This window comes from Dermacentor variabilis, chromosome 9 (assembly GCF_050947875.1).
Source record: "Dermacentor variabilis isolate Ectoservices chromosome 9, ASM5094787v1, whole genome shotgun sequence".
Lineage (NCBI taxonomy): Eukaryota > Metazoa > Arthropoda > Arachnida > Ixodida > Ixodidae > Dermacentor > Dermacentor variabilis.
The window spans coordinates 68373644-68398798 of NC_134576.1; the positions used below are offsets into that span (position 1 = coordinate 68373644).

Here is a 25155-nt window from a genome sequence, read left to right on the forward strand (position 1 = left end):
GTTGGACCCTCCCGCGTGTAGCCGTGCGCGGCTTAGCCGTGTCTGGGGAAAGGGGGATCCTGGAGGTTGAGCCGATGCCGGGTGTTTGAACCTTTAAGGCCCTCCGGCGGAGGCGACACACCTTTTTGGCCTCTGCTTCACATAGACGGCACCCCCGGACTGACCCACCCGGGGGAAATCGGTAGTTGCCCTTTCCTGTCTCTCTCTCCCTCCAGCCTTCGTCTTTCTCTCACTTTCCACCTTTCCTGTCTTCTCCTGGCTTCCCTTTACTTCCATTTTTTCCAGGCAGCAAGGGTTAACCTTGCGTGAATAGCCAACCTAGGTTATTTCATATTTGGTTATAGTGATGACGTACAGCTAGCGTTTACAGGACCTGTTCTTACAGTCCCTGTAGCGTCCCCTTGTAGGACTCCATGGTGGGTGGCTGGCGTTATTGCCGAAAATTCAATTCCTTTATGGCAACATCCTTCCCTGCGCTTCCTGATCGCCCTCAGAAAATAGGGCGCACCGATGAAGTATTCCAGTTTTTTGGTCGGCAAAAAGAATCTTTCCCTCGTTTTCACGTGATCCAGTCTGAAACACCAGCTAAACCAGTACGAACAATCTCACCATTCCTTGTTTCTAAGACGCTGACTGAAGTCTTTGGTCCAGGTTATAAGGCGTCGAGGATGGCAAGCGGTGATCTCCTCTTGGAGCTCCGCGATCAGAAACATTACGAGAAATTGACAAAACTAGTGTCATTTGGGGAAACCCAAGTAATTGTAACCCCGCACCGTACGATGAACACAAGCCGCGGTGTTGTCTCGGACGATGACTTGCTGGAGCTCGCTGAGGATGAACTCTTAGAGGGCTTCAGTGACCAGAATGTTATCAATTTTAAAAGAATAAAGATCAGGCGTGACAGCGAAGAAATCAAGACCAAACACCTTATATTGACTTTCGGCTCAAGTATTCTGCCCGAGTCTGCAGAGGCCGGGTACATCAAGCTCCGCGTTAGGCCATATGTGCCAAATCCTCTCAGATGCTTCAAATGCCAACGTTTCGGCCACAGTTCGCAGAGCTGCCGATGCCGTCAAACCTGTGCGAAGTGCAGTGCCCACGAACATCTGAAACTTGCGAGAACACTCTCCATTGTGTAAACTGTGAAGGGGAGCACATCGCAAACCCGCGGTCATGCCCACCCTGGAAGAAGGAGAAGGAAATTGTGACAGTCAAAGTCAAAGAAAACATATCTTTCAAGGAGGCACGCAGGGGGGTATCTTACCTGCCCAAAAACACATTTGCCGATGTGGCGCGCCAGGGGGCAGCGCCACAACGGTCTCCGGCGGCTGTCCGACCCACACCCAGTGAGGCGGCAGTGACGCCATCAGCGCCCCCGGCGGATGCAGATAGTGCTGCTACGCCAACCCAGCAGACGGGGCCATCTACCTCCGGGCAGGTGACCCCGAAGGCCTCGTCCAACGTGCCGAGGCCTTCACGCCAAACAAAGCGCTCAGAAGAGCGCGTGTCCAGCGCCTCCCAAGAGGCGATGGACACACCACCAGCCACACGGCGCCACCAGCGCCTAAGGAGCGGCGAGGCCCTCTCGATCACACCAAAAGAGATAACACTCCCGTCACGGCGCCTTCAAAGCGCCTGTGAACTAATCCGTTTCTTAAACACACAGCACCAAACACATTTATCAAAATGGAAACACAAATACTACAATGAAATGTACGAGGACTTCTACATAACCTCGACGACATTAGAGAAATAATACACAAACATAATCCGAAGCTGCTGTGTGTTCAAGAGACACACCTCAAACCTACCAATAGAAATTTTCTTCGAAACTACACCATCTTCCGCAAAGACCTTGAGGAGGCTAATGCTTGCGGCGGTGTAGCAATAATAGCCGACAGGGCGGTAGCTTGCCGACCCGTCGCCCTTAACACGCCCCTTGAGGCAGTGTCTGTTCAGGCCATTCTCTTTAATAAAATAGTAACTGTGTGTTCCATTTATATACCGCCGAACCAGCGTCTCGAAAAAACAGACTTTTATAACCTAATTGACCAGTTTCCCGGGCCTTATATTTTAGTGGGAGATTTTAACGCTCATAACACAATGTGGGGAGACTCGCGATGCGACGCGTGAGGTCGACTCATTGAAAAGTTCCTTTTAACCACCAGTGCGTGTCTCTTCAATAAGAAAGAAGCAACGTATTATAATCCACATCATAACTCGTACTCATCAATAGTCCTGGCGATCGGATCCGCTTCCATCTTTCCTGATTTAGAATGGCATGTAATTAAAAACCCATTCGGAAGTGACCACTTCCCAGTAACGCTGAACTTCGTAAACAAACATGACTTGCATCCACACTTCCCTCGCTGGAAACTGGCCTCAGCTGACTGGGAACGTTTTATAGAATCCACCCACATATCACGGGATTTTATAGATAATTTTAATATAGATCATGCTGTTTCATACTTCACCGCTTTATCATTGACGCCGCTGGAAAGTTCATTCCTCAAACAAGAGGCACTTCATCCAAAAGACGGGTCCCCTGGTGGAATGACGATTGTAGAGAGGCGAGGAAGCGACAAAATAAAGCTTGGAGCAAACTACGCGAAAGTCCTACAGCAGAAAATCTAATAGAATTTAAACAGGTTAAATCGCAGGGAAGAAGGACGCGACGACTGGCAAAGAGGGCAAGCTGGCAGAGGTTTCTATCTGGTATAAACTCGTATACTCAAGGATCCAAAGTATCGGGTGGGCTGAAAAGGCTTAAGGGGCAAGAAATTCATCCTTTGCCCCTAGTAAACGGTGAAGCAAACCGCTTGGAAGACCAAGCAGACGCCCTTGGCGAACACTTCCAGCACGTTTCCAGTTCTAACCATTACACTAAGACATTTCTAAAACACAAACAAGTAGCAGAACACAAGGCTATCGACCGCAAATGCAGACAGAACGAACCCTTCAACGCGCCTTTTAACATTGCCGAGTTTAGAGTCTCCTTGACTGCATGTCAGAGCTCCGCACCTGGACCGGACAGGATCATGTACGACATGATTAAACACCTCCCCAGTGTTACTCAAATTACTCTGCTAGCACTTTTTCACGCAATATGGGCTGCGGGATACCTCCCTACCGCATGGAAAGAAGCGTTGGTCGTTCCGATTCTTAAACAGGGCAAAGACCCCACATTAGTAACAAGTTATCGCCCTATTGCCCTCACAAGTTGTATATGCAAACTTTTTGAAAAAAGGATAAACCGTCTACTTTTACACTTCCTTGAATTAAATAAATTTCTTGATCCGTATCAGTGTGGTTTTAGAGTAGGACGATCTACAACCGACCATCTAGTGCGCATGGAAGCAAACATTCGCGGTGCCTTCGTACATAAAGTCCTTCTTACCCGTGTTTCTCGTCATAACAAAGGCGTACGATACAACTTGGCGCTATGGCATCCTGCGTGACCTATCGACGCTGGGGATCCGCGGCACTATGTTAAACATTACATAAAGCTACCTGCAAAACCGTACATTCCGAGTGAAAATAGGTCATGCGCTGTCGCGTGTATACATACAGGAAACTGGGGTACCCCAGGGAGGCGTACTGAGCTGCACGCTCTTTGTAGTTAAAATGAACACGCTTCGTAAAACATTACCCCCACCTATTTTTTATTCCGTCTACGTAGACGACATACAAGTAGGTTTCAAATCCTGCAACCTAACAGTCTGTGAGAGGCAGGTAGAACAGTGCTTAAACAAAGTGTCCAAGTGGGCAGACGAAAACGGGTTCAAAGTGAACCCCAACAAAAGTTCTTGCGTTCTTTTCACCAGGAAAAAAGGGCTTGCTGCAGATCCCACTGTTGAAATATATGGGCAACGAATACCCGTAAACAAGGAACACAAATTCCTAGGTGTTATACTTGACTCCAGGCTTACATTCATCCCACACATAAAATATATATTAAAGCAAAATGTCTCAAAACGATGAACTTACTTAAAATCCCATCCCACACAACATGGGGTAGCGACAGAAAGTGTTTATTGAATCTTTATAGGAGCCTAGTTCGATCACGACTGGACTATGGCGCCGTGGTTTATCACTCCGCCGCACCGAGCGCGCTAAAGATGTTAGACCCCGTTCATCATCTGGGTATCCGCCTCGCCACTGGCGCATTTAGAACAAGCCCCGTCGAAAGTCTATATGCAGAGTCAGACGAGTGGTCACTACATTTTCAGAGAACATACATCAGCTTCACCTACTTTCTTAAAGTGCGCTCTAACAAGGAACATCCGTGTTTCACGACAGTAAACGACTTAACGTGTGAAACACTTTTCCGTAACAGACCCTCCACGAGACTTCCTTTGTCGCTGCGTGTAAGAGAACTTAGTGAAGAAATGGATGTCCCAATACTCGAACATCGCCTAATGACTCCTGCTAATCTATTACCGCCCTGGGAGTTGGCAGGTGATAGAATGTGACACATCCTTTGTTGAGGTCTCGAAGCACGCTCCTGAGCTTGAAATTGCTATGCATTTCCGAGAGCTTCAATCGAAGTACTCCTGCTACGAATTTTACACAGACGCGTCCAAATCCCATGCTGACGTATCCTACGCTGCTGTTGGTCACTCTCTTTCTGAATCTGACGTGTTGAACCCCCTAACAAGTATCTTCACTGCAGAAGCCTATGCAGTACTGTCTGCAATAAAACATATAAAGACACTGAAACTTGACAGAGCAATAATATTCACAGACTCGTTAAGCCTTGTAAAAGCACTCATTTCCTTACAAAAACATACAAATCCTGTCTTCAATGAACTCTACACACACTTATGTAACATCTACTCATCACACAGACATGTAGTAATATGCTTGGTTCCTGGCCATAGAGGAATCCAGGGAAATGTGCTTGCTGACGAGATGGCCAAATCAATGGCATCGCAGGGTACTCGTTCTGCTGCAGTCCCTGCCACAGACATGAAGCCTTTCCTCAGAAACAAACTGCGAAGCCACTGGCAACGCTTGGGGGACACAGAAACGAGTAATAAGCTTCACGTAATTAAGCCCAAGTTAGGTTGTGGCACCCAACAACGAAAACACGAAGAACAGACGTCCTGTTCACTAGACTAAGAATAGGACACACGTTCGGCACTCATAACTTTCTCCTGACCGGTAACGAGCCTCCAACCTGTGGTAGATGCGGCGACAGGCTTTCTGTCCTCCACGTCTTCCTGGAGTGCCGGGAAGCCGAAAGAGACAGGAGGAAACACTTTCCTTTTGCATACAGCCATCACGTCCCTCTGCATCAGGCCATGTTTGTTGGTGTAGAACCGCTTTTTAAGACCAAAGAAGTCCTCGCTTACTTGAAAGATGTGCTACACGTGACAAGCCCAATTATTCTGTAGTGCATCCTCTTTCCAGAGGATACATCTACGATAGTGTTCTTTGTATAGCACATGCTTCTAGGTCCTTGGCTTTCAAGGGCTCTGGTGAGGCAGAAGTGCTCCAGACATTTTAGCATCTCACGTATTTTATATATTGCATCATTCTTTCTCAATGCCTTCTAATGTTCATAGTACACGTCAATAGTCATTCCCATAATTTTATTACTCCTACATTTTATGGAATTTGCATCAACTCCTTTAGGCCCCTTTACAGCCACGGCACATTAAGATCACAGAACCCATCTGTCCACTGCGAACTCATTAACATTAGCATGGCGCTCTTTGGCCACACCTGGCCCTTGCGCCATTAAACACCAAACATCACCAAGAACCCCAGGCTACGGCGTGCCTCATAGTCAGGAAGTGGTTTTGGCACGTAAAACCCCATAATGTAATATTTTTTTAAATTCCACTGTTCGTACCCATATACTCTCCGTGGCCACAAATATATGCGAACAAACTTTCTTAATTTCATTTTATGTGAAATGGTGTATGGGCTTTGTGGGCTCAAGAAGCATATTCATCACATTGTATTTAAGTTCTATTTTCCTTTTATCTGAGCTCCCTGCGTTTTCTTTTTTCTTGCTGTGCTCGTGTTTTACTTTCAGGATTTCTTTGTCCGTTGGTATATATTGTTGATTTATTTCTTCAGTAATGATTTTGTGTACAACAATCTACTAAGTCGTAGTTCTAAAGTTGCAGCAGGAATCATTGCTGCAAAATGTCCATTTGCCGTGCTTTCTTTGTTTATTTTTCTTAAGGGAAGGGCAGGCCTTGTACCATCTTCTGCCTCCCTTTCTCGTAGGTTGGTAGCCTATGAATCAGAATAAAGTCATTCTTCTTCTTCAGTAGCCTCTAACCAGCGCTTTTTATCGCCCTTTTATGCCTTTCCAACAAGAAAATGCCTTGCATTTATTATTACCCCATAACAAAGTTACCTTGAGCCGTATATACCTATCACCGTAACATCGATCCTGTGCTAGCAGTGTTGGAAGATTTTAGCGCCCTTTGCGAATACTGACAGAATGCTAAGCAGTAAGGAATCCCCATTTCCAAGCATCGTGTCTAGACTTCGCTGCAATGAGACCACGTCGTATCACACAGCCTTTCCTTTGTTCCTGTAATCATATTTAATTCTTTCTTGCCGTAGAGTACAAAGCAGCACAATGTCACGCGGGGAAAGAACACGACCGCAGAGCACGTCAATTTAATAGCCTTTTTATTTGTTGACCGCTTACAAATGACCGGGATAACAGAACACGCAGTTAAAAACACAAACACATGCGATAAAAAACATGGATTTCGTTGAACTCACCGGTTCATCCAAACTTTTTTTTTTCAGCATTCCGAACGTGGAAAAATGGCGTAACGCTTGAGAACACTTCTTTTCACCTGGACTATGAGACGCTACTTCAGGCAGTGTGCATCTCATCTGGCGCGTTGAACACTCGAAGTACTCTACTAACACTCTCCTCTTCACCTTATACAAACGGCGGCCCTAGCTGTTAAAAAGAGAATCCCAGTACCTGAGGACTCATTAAAATGCACAGTAAATGTGCGTTTCTCCAGCAGTAATAGGTACTGAAACATTTCGGACTATTGCTCCAGTCCGACCAACGTTTTTCACGCTATGGGCGTCGCTGAAAGAGGACAATCCGCAAAGCGTGACGTCACGGATACGCGAATGAGCTGTCATCATATTCTGCGGAGGCAATAGTTATCTTGCTGCCCCCGCTACCTGACGAGCTCGAACGAGTTTCTGGGCACAATAACCGCAGTCACGACAAGTGGCCCGGTGTTAAGAGTACTGCTGAAAAGCAAGGTGAGCAACAGCTCTAAGGCAACTCTTAAAAAAAAAGTTCTGCGGGATATCATAATTCAAAGCGGCGCGTAGTAAAAAACAAAAAAGCAGCCGGTAAGTACGGCACGCTCGTGTTATTTTTCCAGCCGCAAAGCTCGCACTATTGTCGCTCGTCCCACCGAACCAAAGCACCCTGTTCGTTTGCAAACTCTCTGTCACCTGCTCAATCAATTCTGAGTGTGGGTTTTTTGACGCTGCATTGTTCGGTTGCCCTTCTAAGCCCCCAATGACCTACAGCCCACAAACAAGGTGCGTCTAGCGTTGCACGCGGTCACATGATTTGTGGCACCACGCGCTACTGCTAAATAATGTTTAAGTGGAACAACGCGAACATCTAGTATGACAGCCCCTTGGACAGGACGACCGCCTCTTGCACGACTGGAACCGCCCGGCTCGTCCGAGTAAGGCTCTGGTGGCACGGTGCCCCTCCTCAGCAACACGCCAGTGCAATCCAGAAGCGACGAAAACAGCAGCGGAAATAGATTGTCATGTGCATTTGAAACCATCCGCCAACAGCACCCGTATCGTTAAACATATTTAAATAACAGCAACATCCGCTTGCACCAACCGCTACTTGTCGCTTGGGTGAGAGGTCGAACTGACCCTTCTTGATCAAAGCAGTGGACACCTTGTCAACATTATTTCGCGTGCTTTCTCTGGTATTTGACGCATTGAACACTGTGTCTCACAACGGGGGAGAATTGGAGAAGAAACTAAAATCGAAAGCTCGACGTACGCCACTCCGCCCAAATGTCACAGAAGAGGTTCGGCGCGGCGATTCCTGTTCCGTCACGGATGACGATAAACCAAACATTGCGATGTGATCGGCTGCCCGTCAAGATGCAAATGGCGCACGCGTTTACTGTTACCCTGTCTATCGCAAGGTTAATGTGGCACGACATTCGAGGCACGCTGTAGAAGGACGGAGGAATACGATGTGACACTTTTTTTCCTGCCTTAATGAAGCAGACAAAATGTTTGCTGACAGCCTTTATACTTATTTTTCTACGTCAATTAATTTCACGATGAAAGTTTAACGACTGTCATAAAGCAAAAATTAGGAAATCGATAGCCACAATAAAGACAGTGTCTTTAACGCATTTGTAGTCATGGTGTCAGAGCGGCGGTGCTTAAAATAGAGGACCTTCGCTTCGTTTATACAAAGGGGTTACTCCAGGATAGTGCAGCAAACAGAGCTGAATGCTTTTGTTGTTGCTGTTGTTGTTGTTGTTGGTTGGTTCTTGCTGCTGCTTACATTCCTCTTCACTGCCCTTAAGATGGAAACGTCTCCATGAATAAACGCCTGTGCGTTTATGCCTAAAGCTGTTGACCCGACAAACCAGCGATAGGCAAAGCTGCCGCACTCGCGAGAAAATGTCGTAATCGTAATGTCGTAATCACCAGAAAATTGTTTAAGGCACTTTGCTTGATGACCTTTTAGATGTTACTACAATTCGATGTCGCCACTCAAATTGACGCCAATGGAAGCGCCTTTGTACATTCTCTTCGTACGCGACGACGAAAGTTGCGGTAAGGACTCCGCCATGTAAGGACTCCAAAAATGCCACTGTACAATGATAAGTGCTGGCATTCCTGTTTATATAATGTTGCCAGTCTTGCTCGACGCCTGTCCCACCAAAAAGCATACAGCGGTAAACTGTTCCAAAGGCGTCGACATAAAGAAAAGGGAATGCCATAGAGGCAGACTTAATCTAACGATATGTGCTCTCCTGCAGAGACATCATTACAACGCGATGTCTCGGCATTGCTGGATCCAAGTACAGCGTTCGAATTCTAAGAAATGCTTTCCTTCGAGAAAAAAAAAAGAGGGGGGGGGGGAACTCACTTCCTTCACAAGTCCGTCTCACACCGACACTCAAACGCGAGCTTTCAACGCGATGAGCGCAATCCGGAAAGCACCGCGTCGAGGCCAAAAGGACCAACGACTATGCATGTGTTTATGTCGAAGACCCTGCCACTACAATGATGGTTTCCAGGGCCTTTACACGAGAACTGCTCGGAAGAAACCGGCGCGCGGTGCACCAGCAGCCAACCAAGAAGCCTTCGATGTGCTTCCTCCGTCAGCGACGCATGCCCTTGCCATCTCTGAAGCGTTGGCAAACATGGCCCCGGATGACATAGTAGATCGAACCCTCACGGACAGTCTGGGCCTGTTCCCATCTGCACGTAGACGTGCTCCGGCTAAAATTTGGGTAAGAGTGGTTACGGGCCACAGCTTCGTGTCAGAGTAAGGAGCAGCTGCGGCGCAGCGACTTCCTGGACGGCCTGAGCCTCCGGTGGAGGCTGATGGTGTTGCCGTCTCTGTGAGCCTGCGAGGGTTTCAGCAGGTGGCCGTTGCGGAGATTGTTGGTCATCGGGTCTGCAAAAACGCAAAAGAAAGAAGAAAGGTATTGAAGATGTCGCCATCCTAGTTGCTACTCCCCCTAAAGGGAGACTAAATGAAAATATTAAGTCGAGCCATATTGAAAGATTAGGCATCTGTCATAATGGCTACGTCATTTGTCGCTACAACTGAGCATTCTTAAGCGAGACAATGACGAAAATTGAAAACTGGTGTGGCACCACCTATTTTGGACTACGACATCTCTCGCGTGACGTCAGCACTGGCTGGCTGATGGAGAGCGGTAGAAAGGAGGATCAAGAAGGGATGGCGTCAACTCGTCAGTTTTGGATGCGGACGATTCGAATTGAGGAGCAGAAGCGGCACCTCCGGAGGCAATATGCGATATTATTATTATTTGTTTTGAACACATATGCACATATATACAGTTAACAGGAAAGGGAAAGCGAGGAGCAGGCTGGCAACTGCCACCGGAAGAGGCACAACGCCTGCCTACTCTTCTGAAGGGAGGTGACAGCAACACAGAAATGCGAAATTCCGTAAGCAGACTTCTCCACACACCTAGTTTGACCTAAACACAACGGTGGACTTCGGGTCAGAATCATAATTATAAGGTGTCAACATGCGAGCTGCTGACGCCGTACCTGCTGCTTTCCCACCCTAGCACCATCTAAGCTTTGAAAACGCGCGGCTAAGGCTTAACAGCGATACTAGCTGGAACGCGGCTATCTTGGGTAGGGCAAGTTAGCTGTGTGAGAAAGCCTGTCCACGGAATGTAGCGTATCCCCTATTTTCTGCGCAACAACGTCACGTATTGGCGTACAGAAAAGGATGATAGACTTCTAGGCAAATAATCTGCTTATCTAGCTCGGCTTAACATTTTCCTTTAATGCGCCTTTAAGTACCGAAGCATGTGTAGCAACAGTGTGCACTTGTTCGAATATGATGCGACAATGAGCTCAATGCGAGGGGGTAATTTTGAGCACAGATACACACACGCGGACGCACAAATAAAGAGACAAAGATTAAAAAGGCAAATCTAAAGCAGCCTTGCAACCTAGATGACGCGAAGCTTGCTTGTGCTAGCGAGGTATAGCAGCAGCAGCGGATGGCACTGGCCTCGTAGCCTGCGGCGATTCCTTTTGTCCGCGTCGCGAGGACGAAGGCAATGTACGATGCATGTGGTGAGAAGAAACGTTGACGAGATGCGTATGCACAGACATGCACGGCGCATGTCTGAATACGTTTAACGCCCCTCACCCCTCACCCACACACACTGCCGGGCATTCGCCAACAATGGACACACACCTCCAGTGACCCAAGTTGCCTACCGGGCCACGCATCCGTCAGCGGCGAGTCGATTATCCAGGAGCGAACCCGGTGGCCCAAGTTGTCTATACATATCCACAAATACACCCTGCGAGGAAGCTACGAGAAGCGCCAAATCTCTTGGAGGAAGCAATGAATGCTTGGCTTTAAATTATGGGGTATTACGTCCCAAAAGCACGATTTGATTATGACGCGCGCCATAGAGGGGAACTCCGGAATAATTTGGACCAACTCGTGTTCTCTAACGTACACTTAAATCTAAGTACGCGGGTGTTTTCGCACTTCGCCCCCATCGAAATGCGGCTGCCGTGGCCTGGGACTGCCTTGCTTTAAAATGATGAAAGTTACGAAGGTCGACCGGATGACCGTCCGCTTTGACACTTCACACTGGTAGTAAGACGGAAAGGGAAAAAGAAGTAGAGAGCGAACACAGTGTCCACGCTAGAGGATGAAAATGTTAATTCAGACCGTTCTGTTTCGATAGCTGCTGTAGCGTTCAAATTGCTTTTCTGCTATCTTTACCGTAGCTACTGGATTAGAATATGGTACCTTAGCTCAGCGAGCCATACTATATCTCCTAGGAGCCATCTTTTTACAGCGCCTCTTCTAAGAACGGACAGGCAAAAGTCCGCGTTTAGAAGTGTTGCTGTAAAAATATGGGTTGGTACCAAATCGGCAAATTTACAATCCTGTTAGATTTGGGTTCTCCGAGCAGCGTAGTGCGCCTGCGCGAGACCGTCTGCGCATGCGCAGTCTAGGTTGCCCATTACGGTAATTCATCACGCTCTTCAAAGGCCCCGTGCGTAAGACCACTCTTTTGAAGGCTGTCCACCACCGCTTTTCTTTCTGTGTTGAATTGGGGCATAGCCAAATTACATGTTCAATGTCGCCGATCTCACCACAGAAGGTGCAGAGCGGGGAAGTGCATCGTCGAGTCTTTAATAATCAAGCCGGGGTGTACGCGGAGTCGGTTATTATGCGGTACAACAACATTGCTTCTTCTCGAGTAAGTCCATGGATCACACAGGCTTGACGCGGAGTCCTGCGGATCGCTCTAAAGTGATTGTGGATTGCATTCTTAGAGTTCTGAAAAATGTTTGGCGGTCTCCCTTTTGGAACACCTGTCAGTGTTATACGTGCAAGAACGCCAGCTTTTTCGTTTCCTTCAATTCCTACGTGGGGTTGCATCCATTGTAATTTTACGTTAAATCACTTGCTCATTAGTTTATTAATCAGTGCCAGAGATTTCCTTGTAATGTTCTCTCGAAGTAGGCCACGATGTAATCGTTGTAATACTGACTTTGAGTCCGTCAACACCACAACATCTCGTGCAGAATAGGCCCGTACTTTTCGAAAAGCCGTGGTAATTGCGGTGCTTTCTACTGTTGTAGACAAAACTACGCGATCCAGGCGGCCAGACCATGTCACATCGAGCAAGAGTATGCAGAATGCCGCTGCATAGCTTTCTGTTGTGCACACACAGGCCCGTCTGTTTGCACTTGTAGGTGGCTTTGAAAAGCTGTGTTCAAGTGGTCCAGTACAAGAAACTTTGTTTCGGCAGTTCCAATGGTACCTTTCGCCGGTAGCTGGGGTACGCTGAGGCTGCAGGTAACGCCCGAAAAGTACCATGGTGCGTCGAGACGACTCCGTTAGGCCATTCCGGTCCTAGAAATTGGAAGGTATTCTGCGCTGCATCAAAATTGGAGCGAGCTCTTGCTTTTTGCTGCCAGAAAAGCGCCGTGAATGCGAGGGACTAAACCAGCCTTAATAGCTGCGTCAACAAGGCCTGAGATGCCAAAAGGCAGAGTGGAAGACACTCTGCTTCGTTAGTAACCTTCTTGGTTAAAGCCAACCAGGGAACTCCCATCGCCAAGCGAAGTCGTTTTCTGTGTACTTTCTGCAAGCGCTCGAATCGACTCGGTGATGGAGATATCAGTGCCAGCTGATAGAGAACGCGGCTGGTTATCAGTGAAGCATTCACTTTAAGCATGCACACAGAATTATTTCCTCAACGTACACTTGCCGTGCGATGAAGTGCGTTGACTCTTTGCACTGATGCAGCAACAGCACTTTCAACCGCGCGTCGCCACAGTAGCTTGCTGTAGATGGTGACACCCATGAAACGAACACTAGTTGCACGACGAACTGGATGGCCTCTTTATATTCAGCGTCAAGCATGTAGACTTTCGCCTTTCTCCCGGGAAAAGCATGAGAGCAGATGTTTCCTCTCATAACGATAGGCCAATCATCGATAAGTAGCGTTCAATGATGGAGGTTCCGCCCTGGGCTATACGAGCCAACCGTTCGTGTTGGTACACTGGGATCCAAATGAAGATGTGATCTGGGTAGATGGACACTTTTATTGCCGTCAAACCTACTTTCATTTCGTCTTAAAGGCTGGCCATGCCAACGTTCAAAAGAAAGGGAGATAGACAGGAGACTTCTTTGTGGGACGCCAAGGGAAACGTGTCGCTTTTCGTTCATTATATTCCCGAGCTTAACCCGGACACATCAATCTCTGAGAAATTCATGTACGAATCGAAGAGCACTTCCAGAGACGCCCATGGCTTGATCGAAGAACATGGAAAAAGATCGACTCCCGCTTTCAACATCGGTTTTGACCCGTTAATCAGAGTGTATCCCTGGTTCGGTTACATCAATCGACGCTTAGCATCGAGAGGATCACGGCGACACCAGGATTTCTACGGTGGGTCAACTATTCGCATCTTAAGATACTTTTTGAGCCGGCACCATCGCGGCCGCGCTAGGCCAGGTGCTGCCTGAGTGTGGCAATTGGAGGCGTCAGACATGCAAGTCATGATGGAAGGGGAGGAACTACCTCCCGACGAGTGTACCGAAGAGTACGGATGGCAGGCAGCAGTTTCTAGGCGAATTTCGACCAGATCCGCTGTTAGCGGCAATTCAACTGGAGCTAGGCCTCATATGGCTACGCCGCCTAGAACATACGAGAACGGCAGTCGAGTCAAGAACAGGGTCGCCAGGGCGTCCCGAATGCCATACTTGCCGAAAGAACACTTTAAAATCATACTCCGACCACGCGGCGGCCTCAATATAAGCAAGATTGGCTCCACCAAGATAGGTAAAACCATCGTTGAAGCAGCTGGTCTAAGCTCGGACACATTGCATCAGACATCATATGCCCGAACGTCAACCAAAACATAATTGTGGCCAGTACGCCTCAACGATAGAATGCTGAGAAATATGTGAGAATAAGGTCAATTAACCTGGTTGGATGCAGCTTCGAGATCAATGCATATGAGGCTGCACCTCACAACACGTGCAAGGGAGTGATAAGGAACGTTGACTTAGCAAATGGCCCGACGGAGCTGGAGAAGAACATAGTAAACTCAAGAAACCCTTTGGCTCTCGCCGTTAAAAGAATCAAGAATACCGGTACGGTGATCATCGCCTTTGATGGACACAAGGTTCCGAATTTCGTCAGATACGGCCCGGTCCTTGTAAGGTGCTCACTATACAGGAAACAAGTCGACGTATGCTACGCTTGCGGTCGGCTCGGTCACAGAGCTGACGTGTGCCCGTCTCCGCAAGAGAGAATATGCCGAGGCTGTGGTGCAGTGAATCCGTCTGACAAACATCAGTGCCAATCCAGGTGTGAACTGTGCGGTGGCCCACACCCAACGGCGGACGAAATGTGTAAGCAGCGCTATACAACTCCATACGTGGTCAGAAAACGGAGAAACGAAAGAGCACTAGCAACCAACATCAACAAGGACAATAACGACCCGCAGCCAAGATCAAGGTCCCGTGGCAGGTCCAGGTCCCGCAGTCGCTCGCGCTCCAGGGGAAGAAGCGTGTCCAGATCCCGACCCACATCCAGATCCCATTCCAGGGCGCCATCCGGATCAAGAGATCGGAGTCAGCAGGCTGCATCGAAACCCGGGGAAGGAAGCAACGGATCCACGTGGGCCGACAAAGTCAAGGGAACAGCCATAGCGGACAAGACGCCTCCTCACCGGGACACCAATAAGACAAGACTTATCTGGGCCGACGACGCGCGTACCGATCCGGTAAGTGCCATGCTTTGTGACCCACCCCCAGAGCAAAGTAAGGATCGTGAAATAGAAAGACTCAAGAAAGAGAATGCAGAACTAAAGGAAATGAATCAGAACATGATTAGAGAGATGACGGCAATAAGGAAACTCTTAAGTGAGGCTAAACAAGCAGAAAACAAAGATAGCACTAATACACGGAAGGAAGCCCCAGTCCCCGCGCCTGTTGGTGAGGGACCCATGTCAGCCAAGCGTAGGGCTGTTGAAAGTAAGCTCAAGAACACTGAAACACAGATGGAGGAAGTCAAACAAGCGCTGGCGTCTTTCAAAGACAACATGCAGATGCTTATGGACAGTGTCTCACAGTTAACAATGAATGTAGGCCAAATACAGACGGCACTGAATGACCCTAAGGAGGGACTGAAAGCTTTTGGCGAAAGAATCAAAACCCTGGAAATGATGACTACGTCAACGGACGTAAGGGAACAATGCGGGTCGTCATTCCTCAGAGCTACACTAACTCCCCAGGTGGGGGAGATGAACATACAATATGGCTCATAATAAGAAGGAATTTCGAATATGGCAGTGGAATTGCGGGGGGTACAATAACAAACGTAACATCATCCAGCAATACCTTAGGTCACTTCAGCCTAAACCGGATATTATCGCACTTCAAGAGACAGGATATGGATATGTCACGCTCACTGGATACAGAGCCATAGAGTGTCAAACCTTCGGTAGGGGCCTGTGCGTGCTTGTAAATAAGCAGCTTACACACATCCCACATGAATTAGGCATCGTAGACAAAAACCTAGAGTACCTCATGATTGAGGTTGTAGTACCAACTTCACACAAAAATCAAAGGAACAATAGCTTATTCGTACTCAACATCTACAGCAATCCGAAACACCAGAAACAACACTTCAAGAGATTATTCGAAAAGGCTACTAATCTAGCTGGAAGTAGACCTCTCATTATATTAGGAGACTTCAATGCAGCCCACGAGCTATGGGGCTACGTTACGACGAATGCCAAGGGCAGGAATCTGTGGAACCACGCGGATGAGCTAGACCTAGTCTTAATCACGGATAAGGCACATCCTACAAGGGTTGGCAATTCTGCCTGCAGAGACACCACACCTGACCTTACGTTCATCAAGAACACAGAGTATGTTTCATGGACTAACACAAACATGAATTTTGGCAGCGATCATTACGTAATAGAAGTCAAACTGGAAGTAGAGAAAGGCCGAACTCGAGAATTCGAGGTCGTAGATTGGGACCTTTTTCGTAAGTTAAGAGCCCAAAGCGGAAAAGAAACCACCAAACTCAATCTCAGAGACTGGTGTGAGGGCATCAGAAGGGACATTAAAACAGCGTCCAAAAGAATTGTTACAGACACTAATGTAGAGGCAATGGACTCGAAACTTGCCCACTTAATAGAAGCCAAGGAAGCCTTAACCCGAAGGTGGCGGGCCCAAAGACTAAATCGTAGACTGAGAAAAAGAATCGCAGAACTTAATAAACAAATCGAACAATACTGTAACACCCTCTACCAGCAACAGTGGGACGAGTTTTGTGAGTCACTCGATGGGCAAATAAGGAACGGCAAGGCGTGGAACTTGATCAAGCATCTGCTGGATGAAAAAGGCACTAAATCCAACCAGAGACACAGCCTTGCCCGAGCTATACACATAGCCCTTAAGGATCAGCCCATCGAAACAGTAACCAAACAACTAATTGACAAATACCTACCAGTTAGAAATGAGCAGGACCAGCCACTTCAATCAGAATACAGGGGAGCCGCTCAACCTGAACTCGACCAACCCTTCAGCACATCCGAAATCCGGAGGGTGTTAAGTGAACTAAATCGAAAGTCAGCCCCCGGTCCTGATGGAGTAACAAACAGATCACTTAGCAATTTCGATGAGCCGTCAATTGAATCGCTGACAGACTTCGTCAATGAAGCATGGATCTCAGGCGAAGTGCCAGAAGAATGGAAAACTTCACAAGTTATACTAATACCGAAACCGGGAAAACCTCCAAGCTTGGACAACTTAAGGCCAATATCACTTACATCATGCGTGGGGAAGGTCGCTGAACACGCAATCCTTAACAGGCTAAAGGACCACTTAGAGGATAATAATATATTCACCCACAACATGCTGGGTTTTAGGTCCGCACTTTCCAGGCAGGATGCCATGAAGCAAATTAAACACCACATACTCGACGGATATTCTAGAAATACTAAGGCCATACTGGGATTAGACTTGGAAAAAGCGTTCGACAGCATCAAGCATGAGTACATCCTCAAAACAATAGAAGACATTGGACTCGGGTTGAGGATGTTTAAATACATCAAATCCTTTCTTGAAGCACGCACGGCGATGATAAAGGTCGGAGACACAAACTCGGAAGTGGTTCTGCTCGGAGATCGAGGAACCCCCCAAGGATCGGTGATCTCTCCCGTCCTTTTCAACCTGTGCATGATTGGTCTGTCCAGAAAGCTGGGCAACATTAAGGGCATTGACCATACCATTTATGCTGATGATCTCACTGTATGGTGTGCTGGTGGCAGTGAAGGGCAGATACAGGACGCACTGACTGAAGCGATCAAGACGGTGGAAGAATACCTGAGACCCACTGGACTCAGGTGCTCCCCACATAAATCGGAGTTGCTACTTTATAGACGTGAAAAAGGGGGCAGGCCTAAGGGCTGGAAACCTCTATCGGAAAGCAATATACACCTACATACAGAAAATGGTGCCAATATACCCAGAGTCAACGTGATCAGGGTACTAGGCTTTTTCATTGACGCAAACGGTGGAAACCATACGGAGGTCAAGAAAATCACCCTTAAAACGGATAACGCGTGCAGGATGATCAGACGCCTGGCAGGAAGACACAAGGGCATGAAAGAAGATAACCTCATCAGGTTAATCAACAACAACAAAAAAAACTTTCGTGCTCTGTCATATTTCATACGCCGCTGCCATGTACAACTGGACGCAGGTTCAACTCAAGAAGCTTGACTCAGCGATCAAGAAAGTTTTTAAAAGCGCATTGGGGCTCCCAATTCGAACCAGCACTGCAAAATTGCTCAAGTTAGGAATACACAACACGACCATGGAGATCGCGGAGGCTCAAGAAACATCACAAATAGCGAGACTATCTACAACCAGCACGGGAAGATCAATCCTGGACAAGATTATGATCAACCCGATTACGGATCCAGCACAGTACACTAAAGTTAATCAAGAATTCGCAGACAACATAATTGTCGCACCGCTACCCAGGAATATGCACCAAAAACATAACATCAACAGGAGAGTTGCGCGAGCCAGGGCGTTAATCAAGAAAATGGATAAAGGGGGCAGAGGAGCCTGCTTTGTTGATTCGGCTGCTTACAACGATCGAACTAAGTTCGCGGCGGCAGTAGTGGATCATCAGGGCAATTGCACCAACTGCGCCACAGTCTACACTAGCAAACCTGAAGTCGCTGAACAAGTTGCCATTGCATTGGCACTAACAGACGATAGATTTACAGAAATTTATAGCGACTCGAAAACAGCTATTAGAGCTTTCAATAGGGGAAAAATTGCCCCACAGGCTGCGAAAATAATTAAGAAAAGGCAAACAAATGTTACGCGTTTCATTTATTGGTTCCCGGCGCACCTTGGTTCACTTGATGGTATTCCTGTCAATCCAAATGAATCGGCCAACAGCGTCGCCCGCGACCTTACAGACCGGGCCGCTTTTACATATGGTTTTGATTCTGCTGGATTGGAGAACTTACAGAGAGATACCCTCATTACATACAATGAAATTACAAAACATTACTACATGGGAAGGAGGGAGTTTCCACCCCCTCACTATAGACTAAACAGAGCACAAGCAGTTACACTTAGGCAATTACAAACAGAGTCTTATTATTCACCTGCACAAATAAAGGAATGGTATGACATTGCAGACATGAATATTATATGCAAAGCATGCAAAAAGGAGATATGCACGCTTGAACATATGCTCTGGGAGTGTGGGTCGCTCGGCCCTGGCATTTCCCGGAATCGGTTTTTAGGAATGATAAGATCTCCAGATCATATCCCTCAAGTCCTGGCTGTCCAGTACGCCCGTGATAGGGCTGGGAGGCTTGACCTCCCGGTCCCAACATGGGACTAGCCAGGCGAGTGGCAACACCTTGTACAGGACAAGAATAAAGTTTTTTCCTCCTCCTCCTCCTCCTCCTCCGCCCATGGCTTGGAGTCCGTTGATGATGCTTGTATAAAGCACTCAGTCGTATGCTTCGGCAACTTCCATGAAGATGGTCGAAAGATCGTGGACGCGATCGTGCTCAACGTGGCTTCATTAGTCCAAGACACTGTCCTGGGCACTCAAACGGGGACGAAACCCGGTCATACGCGATGACAGTCTACTTACTTGCTGCAGATATTAAGTTAACCTCGAACAAATATAGTCTTTCCATCAACTTTGATACGCATGATGCTAGTGATACTGGCCGATATGAGGCACGGGTTGCCGGATCCTTTTCAGACTTCAGCACTGGCACCACCCATGCTGTGTTCCACCATTGTGGGATCTCTCATATGCTCCAGGCGTGATAAAATATCTCCAAGAGGGCGCGTTTTCGTTCGTATGGCAGGTTTGTCAGCACATGATTGCTGATAAAATCGGGATCCTGATCACAGCGTCTTCTTAATTTGCTAAGCACCGAACCCAACACACGAAAGGAGAAGGACGTATCCATCGTATGGAATGATTGAGATCATAGAGAGTTCACCACTCCCGTTGATCTGTCAAATGTGCTTACATCTGCGAAATCTTCTGAAAGGGCTTGTAAATATTTTCCTTGCTTTAAAGCAAGTGATTCGAACGGCCTGTGCGGGCGAATCTTTCCGGAAAGGCCACTGACTACTCCCCATGTCCTTGTCATGAGAGTGAACGCCGATAATCTCTCACAGAAGGCAGCCCATTGAACTCTTCTTAATCTTTATGTGCGGCGACGGATGACAGCATTTATGCTGTTATATTCCGTTTTTGCAGATGAATTTCCATTTTTTATCATTAGTTTCCGCTCCGCTCTCCTACACGCTGCGTAGAGGTTCTTTAGTTTCAAGTCAGGAGTAGGGAAGTGATATGGCAGTTTAAACACTGAAGTAGTCATTCTCTTGCTCCGCAACATATCTCCGAACAGCTCGCCAAGGGATTCGTCCAACGCTTCTCATATGTGTCCCAGCGTGCCACAGCACCGAATTGTCGAGCAGCAGTCTGAAATCCGGTGATGTTGGCAAATAGCAGGAAATGGTCCCTGCCCATCCTGTCTGGGGCAGTTGTCGATGATGCCGAAAGGTATGTAGAATGTAACACCAGGTATATTGCACTCCATGAATCTGGTGGCCTGAAGAAAGTCGGCTGGCATCATTCGCCACACCTAAGTCAGCAGTATCCGCGGATGCTGTAAGTTCCTTGTCTCGAAAAATCTACAATGTTAACTCCCCAGAAGGAATGGTGTGCGTTAATACCGCCACAGATTATTCTAGGAAGGGGGGGGGGGCAACGAATGCAAATGTCCTTTATAAATGCCTCCGCAAAGACCTTCCTTCGTGGACTTGTGTACACTAATACTACACTGAGTTTTCGGTTCCCCAGACACACCCTCGAAGTGGCGACTTCCAAGAAGGTAGAACGAAGGTCTTGCACTGATAAGGCGACATGAGGTATTTCTCGCCTGATGTATATCGTGGCACTTCCTTCTGCAAATGAGGGTATGCTGGAATTGCCATGTGTGATGTACTCCGAGATCGCCCTTCGACAAAGCAGACCAGCCCCAAAGAGGGCTGAAACTGGTAGAGGTCTTGTAGGGAAAAGGTTATATTCGCACAGACGCTGTATTATATCGGCACAGTTCCAATGCATTATTAAGGGCACTTTTAAACGATGGAAAGGACCAACTGGGGCGAGAAATTGCCATTACTCTACTAAGCGTATGCGGAAGTAGGGCAGAGCAGGGTGTCGGAACGAACTTTCTTTTTCTCGTTTTAGTTTCGTTTCATTAAAGAAAGTTCTATTCCGGTTCTGCTCCGGAATGAAAAAGAAACGCCCGTAACGGTTCATAACGGTCTTGGTTCGCTGGCAAAATTTTTCGAAGCAAAGCAACAATGCAAACAGTATTTATTTTACTCAGTAAGTTCACTACGAATTCGAAGATCATGCCTTAAGTCAGGGCACTGAGCATGACCTCAGAAGCAGCCCGTCATCCAGTGTACTCGCCGAAATCCTAGACTGCTGCTCCGATAAAACGAACTCAAACGAATATAAACGAATGATAAAATTTGGATAAAAAAGCATTGTACCCTTATCAGACGAAACGATAAGCTCTTCAGCGCGCAAGCCCCAGGTTTTGCTACGATGCCTATCACGAAGTGCGCCGAGCGGCACGCTTAGGTTAGTGGAGCGACCGACATATACATCGCTCGCACTATCCTTGCCTGAGATACGCGCTAATGTTGACGTTGCCTGACATCGGTTGTATCGCACTGCCGACATTCCTCTTAAACCTAAAAACGATCAAACATATTTCGTTTTCACTCCGAAATAAAATAATAAATACCGTTTCGGTAATGTTTTCGTACGGGTAAAAAAATATTGCCCTTTTTCTCGTTTTTGTTTTCGTTCCATTCCGACACAATGGAGAAGACTAAAGAGCCAGCACTGCTTCCAGCATAGCCTTCGTTGAACTCGCAGGCATCTTCGCGAACTGTGAGAGTAGTGCTGCGAACAAAGCGTGTATCACATGGTGGCAGTTTTCCTGCTGACTGCTTCCCACTGGTACTTGGGGTCGATTCAATGCGGACGCATAGGTGCGTTTTCCCGACTCTTTTGGAACAGCGGCGATGACCATTTGGGTTGGCTCGATAACTCTTTTTTTTTCGGTTTGAGACGCGGGAAATTATATGCGTAGAGTGCTTTCCAAGCCACTTAATTGTGGCGCGCTGGACGTCTTCGTGTTCGATGATGCGCTTGCATCCTTCGGACCCAAGACAAAAATCTCATTCCTACGCTGAGCAGCTGTCCGTGGAGGGCATCAGCCGTAACTGGCTGGGTGGTCGTCGCTGCAGTTAGCACACACAATTTTTTTACGTGCACACGTCTTAAGGTCATGAGGCACACCGCGCAGCGCTTCCATGTCTGTTCCCCACGACAGTACTTAGCTACATGTCCGAAGCGCTGGAACTTAAAACAGCGAGGTGGTGTCTCCATGTAGTCGACAAACTCGTGTCTGGTAAAAAGCCGAGGTTAGGTAACCTTCTCCGGGCGTTCAGAACTTCGAGAAAATGTGAGAACCAGAGTCAGTGCGCCTGGACTCCCATTCAGATGACGAGGATTTGACCCGACGGATGATTCTTCTCGCATGCAATACTCACTGAGGTCTCAGGTAGTTGAGCAGCTCTTCACACAGGTACCATTTTGGGACTTCTCTAACAACGCACGTGTTTTTCATTTAACTCTGTGAGACACGGGCAGATATGGCTATACCGCTGATATACTTGGTCTCTAAACGGAATTTAGCTTGTTCTTCTGTCTCTACATATAAGAGCAATGTTCCCTGCGCTGTGAAAGGGCTCTCGACTCGGGCTCCACCGAGGATTGTTTCAATCTCAGAGTATAGGATAATAGAGTTCACCTGCCCTAAATCAGTTCTTTCGGATGCTGGAGTGATTAGCACTGACATTCCCAGCGTCCTGTCCTCACGATTGCTCGCAATTCGGAAGCCGCCCGTTTCCATATCTAGGTCTGAAACGTTCGCCTCGTCGTAGTCCCCGTGTCGATTCGTCCTAGGATCGTTTAAATCTCACAGTATAGGACGACAGGGTTCACCTGCCCTAAATCAGGGCTTTGGGATGCTAGAGTGATTAGTACTGCAATTCCCAGTATCCTGTCCTTAGGATCGCTCACAACTTGGAAGCCACCCTTTCCCATATCTAGGTCTGAAAGGTTCGCCTCGTCGTGGTCCCGTGTTGACTCGTCCTAGGATCGTTTAAACCTCACAGTATAGGACAACAGGGTTCACCTGCCCTAAATCAGGTCTTTGGGATGCTAGAGTGATTAGTACTGCAATTCCCAGCGTCCTGTCCTTACGACTGCTCACAACTTGGAACCCGCCCTTTTCCATATCTAGGTCTGAAAGGTTCGCCTCGTCGTGGTCCCCGTATTGACTCGTCCCAGGTTCGTTTAAATCTCAGAGTATAGGAAATATGGTTCACCTACCCTAAATGAGGTCTTTCGGATGCTACAGTGATTAGCACTGGAATTCCCAGCATCCTGTCCTTACGACTGCTCACAACTTGGAAGCCGCCCTTTCCCATATGTAGGTCTGAAAAGTTTGCCTCGTCGTGTCCCCGTGTTGATACGTCCTCAGATTCCCCCAGTGTCTTTTCGCTTACAGTCAGGCAGGCTTGTACGAACCAGCTGGCGTTTGTGACCCGGTGTCACCCCTTGGTAGGTCATGGCAGTGTGCTTGTCGATGCCAGCTTGGGTACTTCTGGCAGCTTTTGAGGCGGCGGGTGGCGCAGCATCCACGGTCTCCGATACGGAAGGTACCTTTTCGAGTCGTCCGATGTCTCGAACAGTTCCGTCAGTAAAATGACCGGAAACTGACGATAAATGCAGGCAGCGCTACTGAGGCAGGCATGCAGCGGCTTCCTGGTCTTTTTCCACCGAAGCACCAATAATTCGCAGTTATTAGTGTGACTAGTCTGCCTCGCTGATTTGCTATGCGTTGTACCACATCTAATTCCCCTAGAAAAGTGTACTGAACCTTAAAATGGATGTAACTGTCTTTGACAGGATTACAGCTCTGCCCGCAGAACAGCGCACATCGTGCGCGATTTGTCATGCATTTTAGCACCGTTAAGAAGGTGCTGAAATAGAAGCAAACACATGTCTATCCGCTAAAAATTTACAAGACGGAATGTTCTCGTAGCATATCGCCCTCCTAACACTCTCTTTCGACTAAACCAAGTTACAATGTGCTTAGTAATCTCCGGATTCTTGCTGCAGCAAACACATATGCCTCATCCTGCTGCGAATATTTCGACCGGTACGTCTTTGTCTTCAGACAGACAGGTCGAGCCTAAAATGGCGAGGCACTGCCCCCTTTTGCTATCGGAAAATTTTTTTCTGCCGATTTCTTCCTCGCCGTATGTCTAAATCTCCGTGGACTTTCTTATTTCCATCTTTGCATCCAATTTGCCGCCTCCGTTTCTCTCATTTTCTTTTTGATGACCCTAGGTTGTCTGTTTAGACTACCCACCACACAGTACTTAGTCGCCAAGTTTATCGACCTCTTTCTCCATTCCGTGTCCAAAAACAAGGCGCTCTTCCTTCCTTCATTTCTTCGTGTGCTGAACCTAATCTTAAAGTGTGCAAAGACGTATAGAGCTATTCATTGAGTCGCACAAAAGAAAACGTCGACCTTCACTAAACTGCCAGCGCAAGGCTACAAACTATTCACCGCCATTTATTAGAACGTATACATCTCCTGAAAACACTAACTTAAGAGTGCCGCAACGTTTTTCGCACCACAAATAATTTCCATTGCGCGTGGATGTCATGGGCTCTTCGTCGATTTCTCACAACAATGATCCCTCTGCCGGCACTACTAGCATCCCAGCATTGGGAGCTTCGCGAAGGGATCGACATTTCTTTCTTCCGCGTTACGTAAGCACACATACAGACATAGCGCTACTTGCCTTGTCCACTCTGTTGCAGATTAAGCGTCAGTCGACGAGGTGCACCGAAGACCAGAACTGAAAGGCGACCCTTCAACAAAGCAGGAACTAAACGTCGCAAGCGGCTTCATTGTGAGACCGTCCTAACTGCTATATCCCCGTCGTTCAGCTGTGCCAAATCAATCAGCTCTCCGCGAGTGGCGTCCAAAGATACACAAGACGACCTTAGACGCCAGGCTGCTCGGCTTCTCAAACCAAACCGGCCGGCATTAGGTTTGAATGCGTCCAGCTGGAAAGGCATTCACGTTCTAAATGAGCAAATAAGCAGTGCCAGGAGAGCCGGCATGGCAACCCGCTTAGTGTACCAGACCAGCGAGTTAAAGAGCCAA

At 47.6% G+C, this 25155-nt stretch overlaps 1 protein-coding gene across 1 annotated transcript in view; it reads right to left on the reverse strand.

Annotated features, from left to right (window-relative positions):
- Nucleotides 1-6637: 6637 nt before the first annotated feature.
- Nucleotides 6638-25155, reverse strand: part of Rab23 (RAS oncogene family member Rab23) — a 98068-nt gene continuing 79550 nt past the window's right edge. Inside the window, exon 6 of the mRNA XM_075704441.1 lies at nucleotides 6638-9676. Within this exon, the coding sequence (XP_075560556.1) occupies nucleotides 9540-9676 (137 nt within the window). The 3' untranslated portion in view covers nucleotides 6638-9539. The remainder of the gene's footprint in view (nucleotides 9677-25155) is intronic.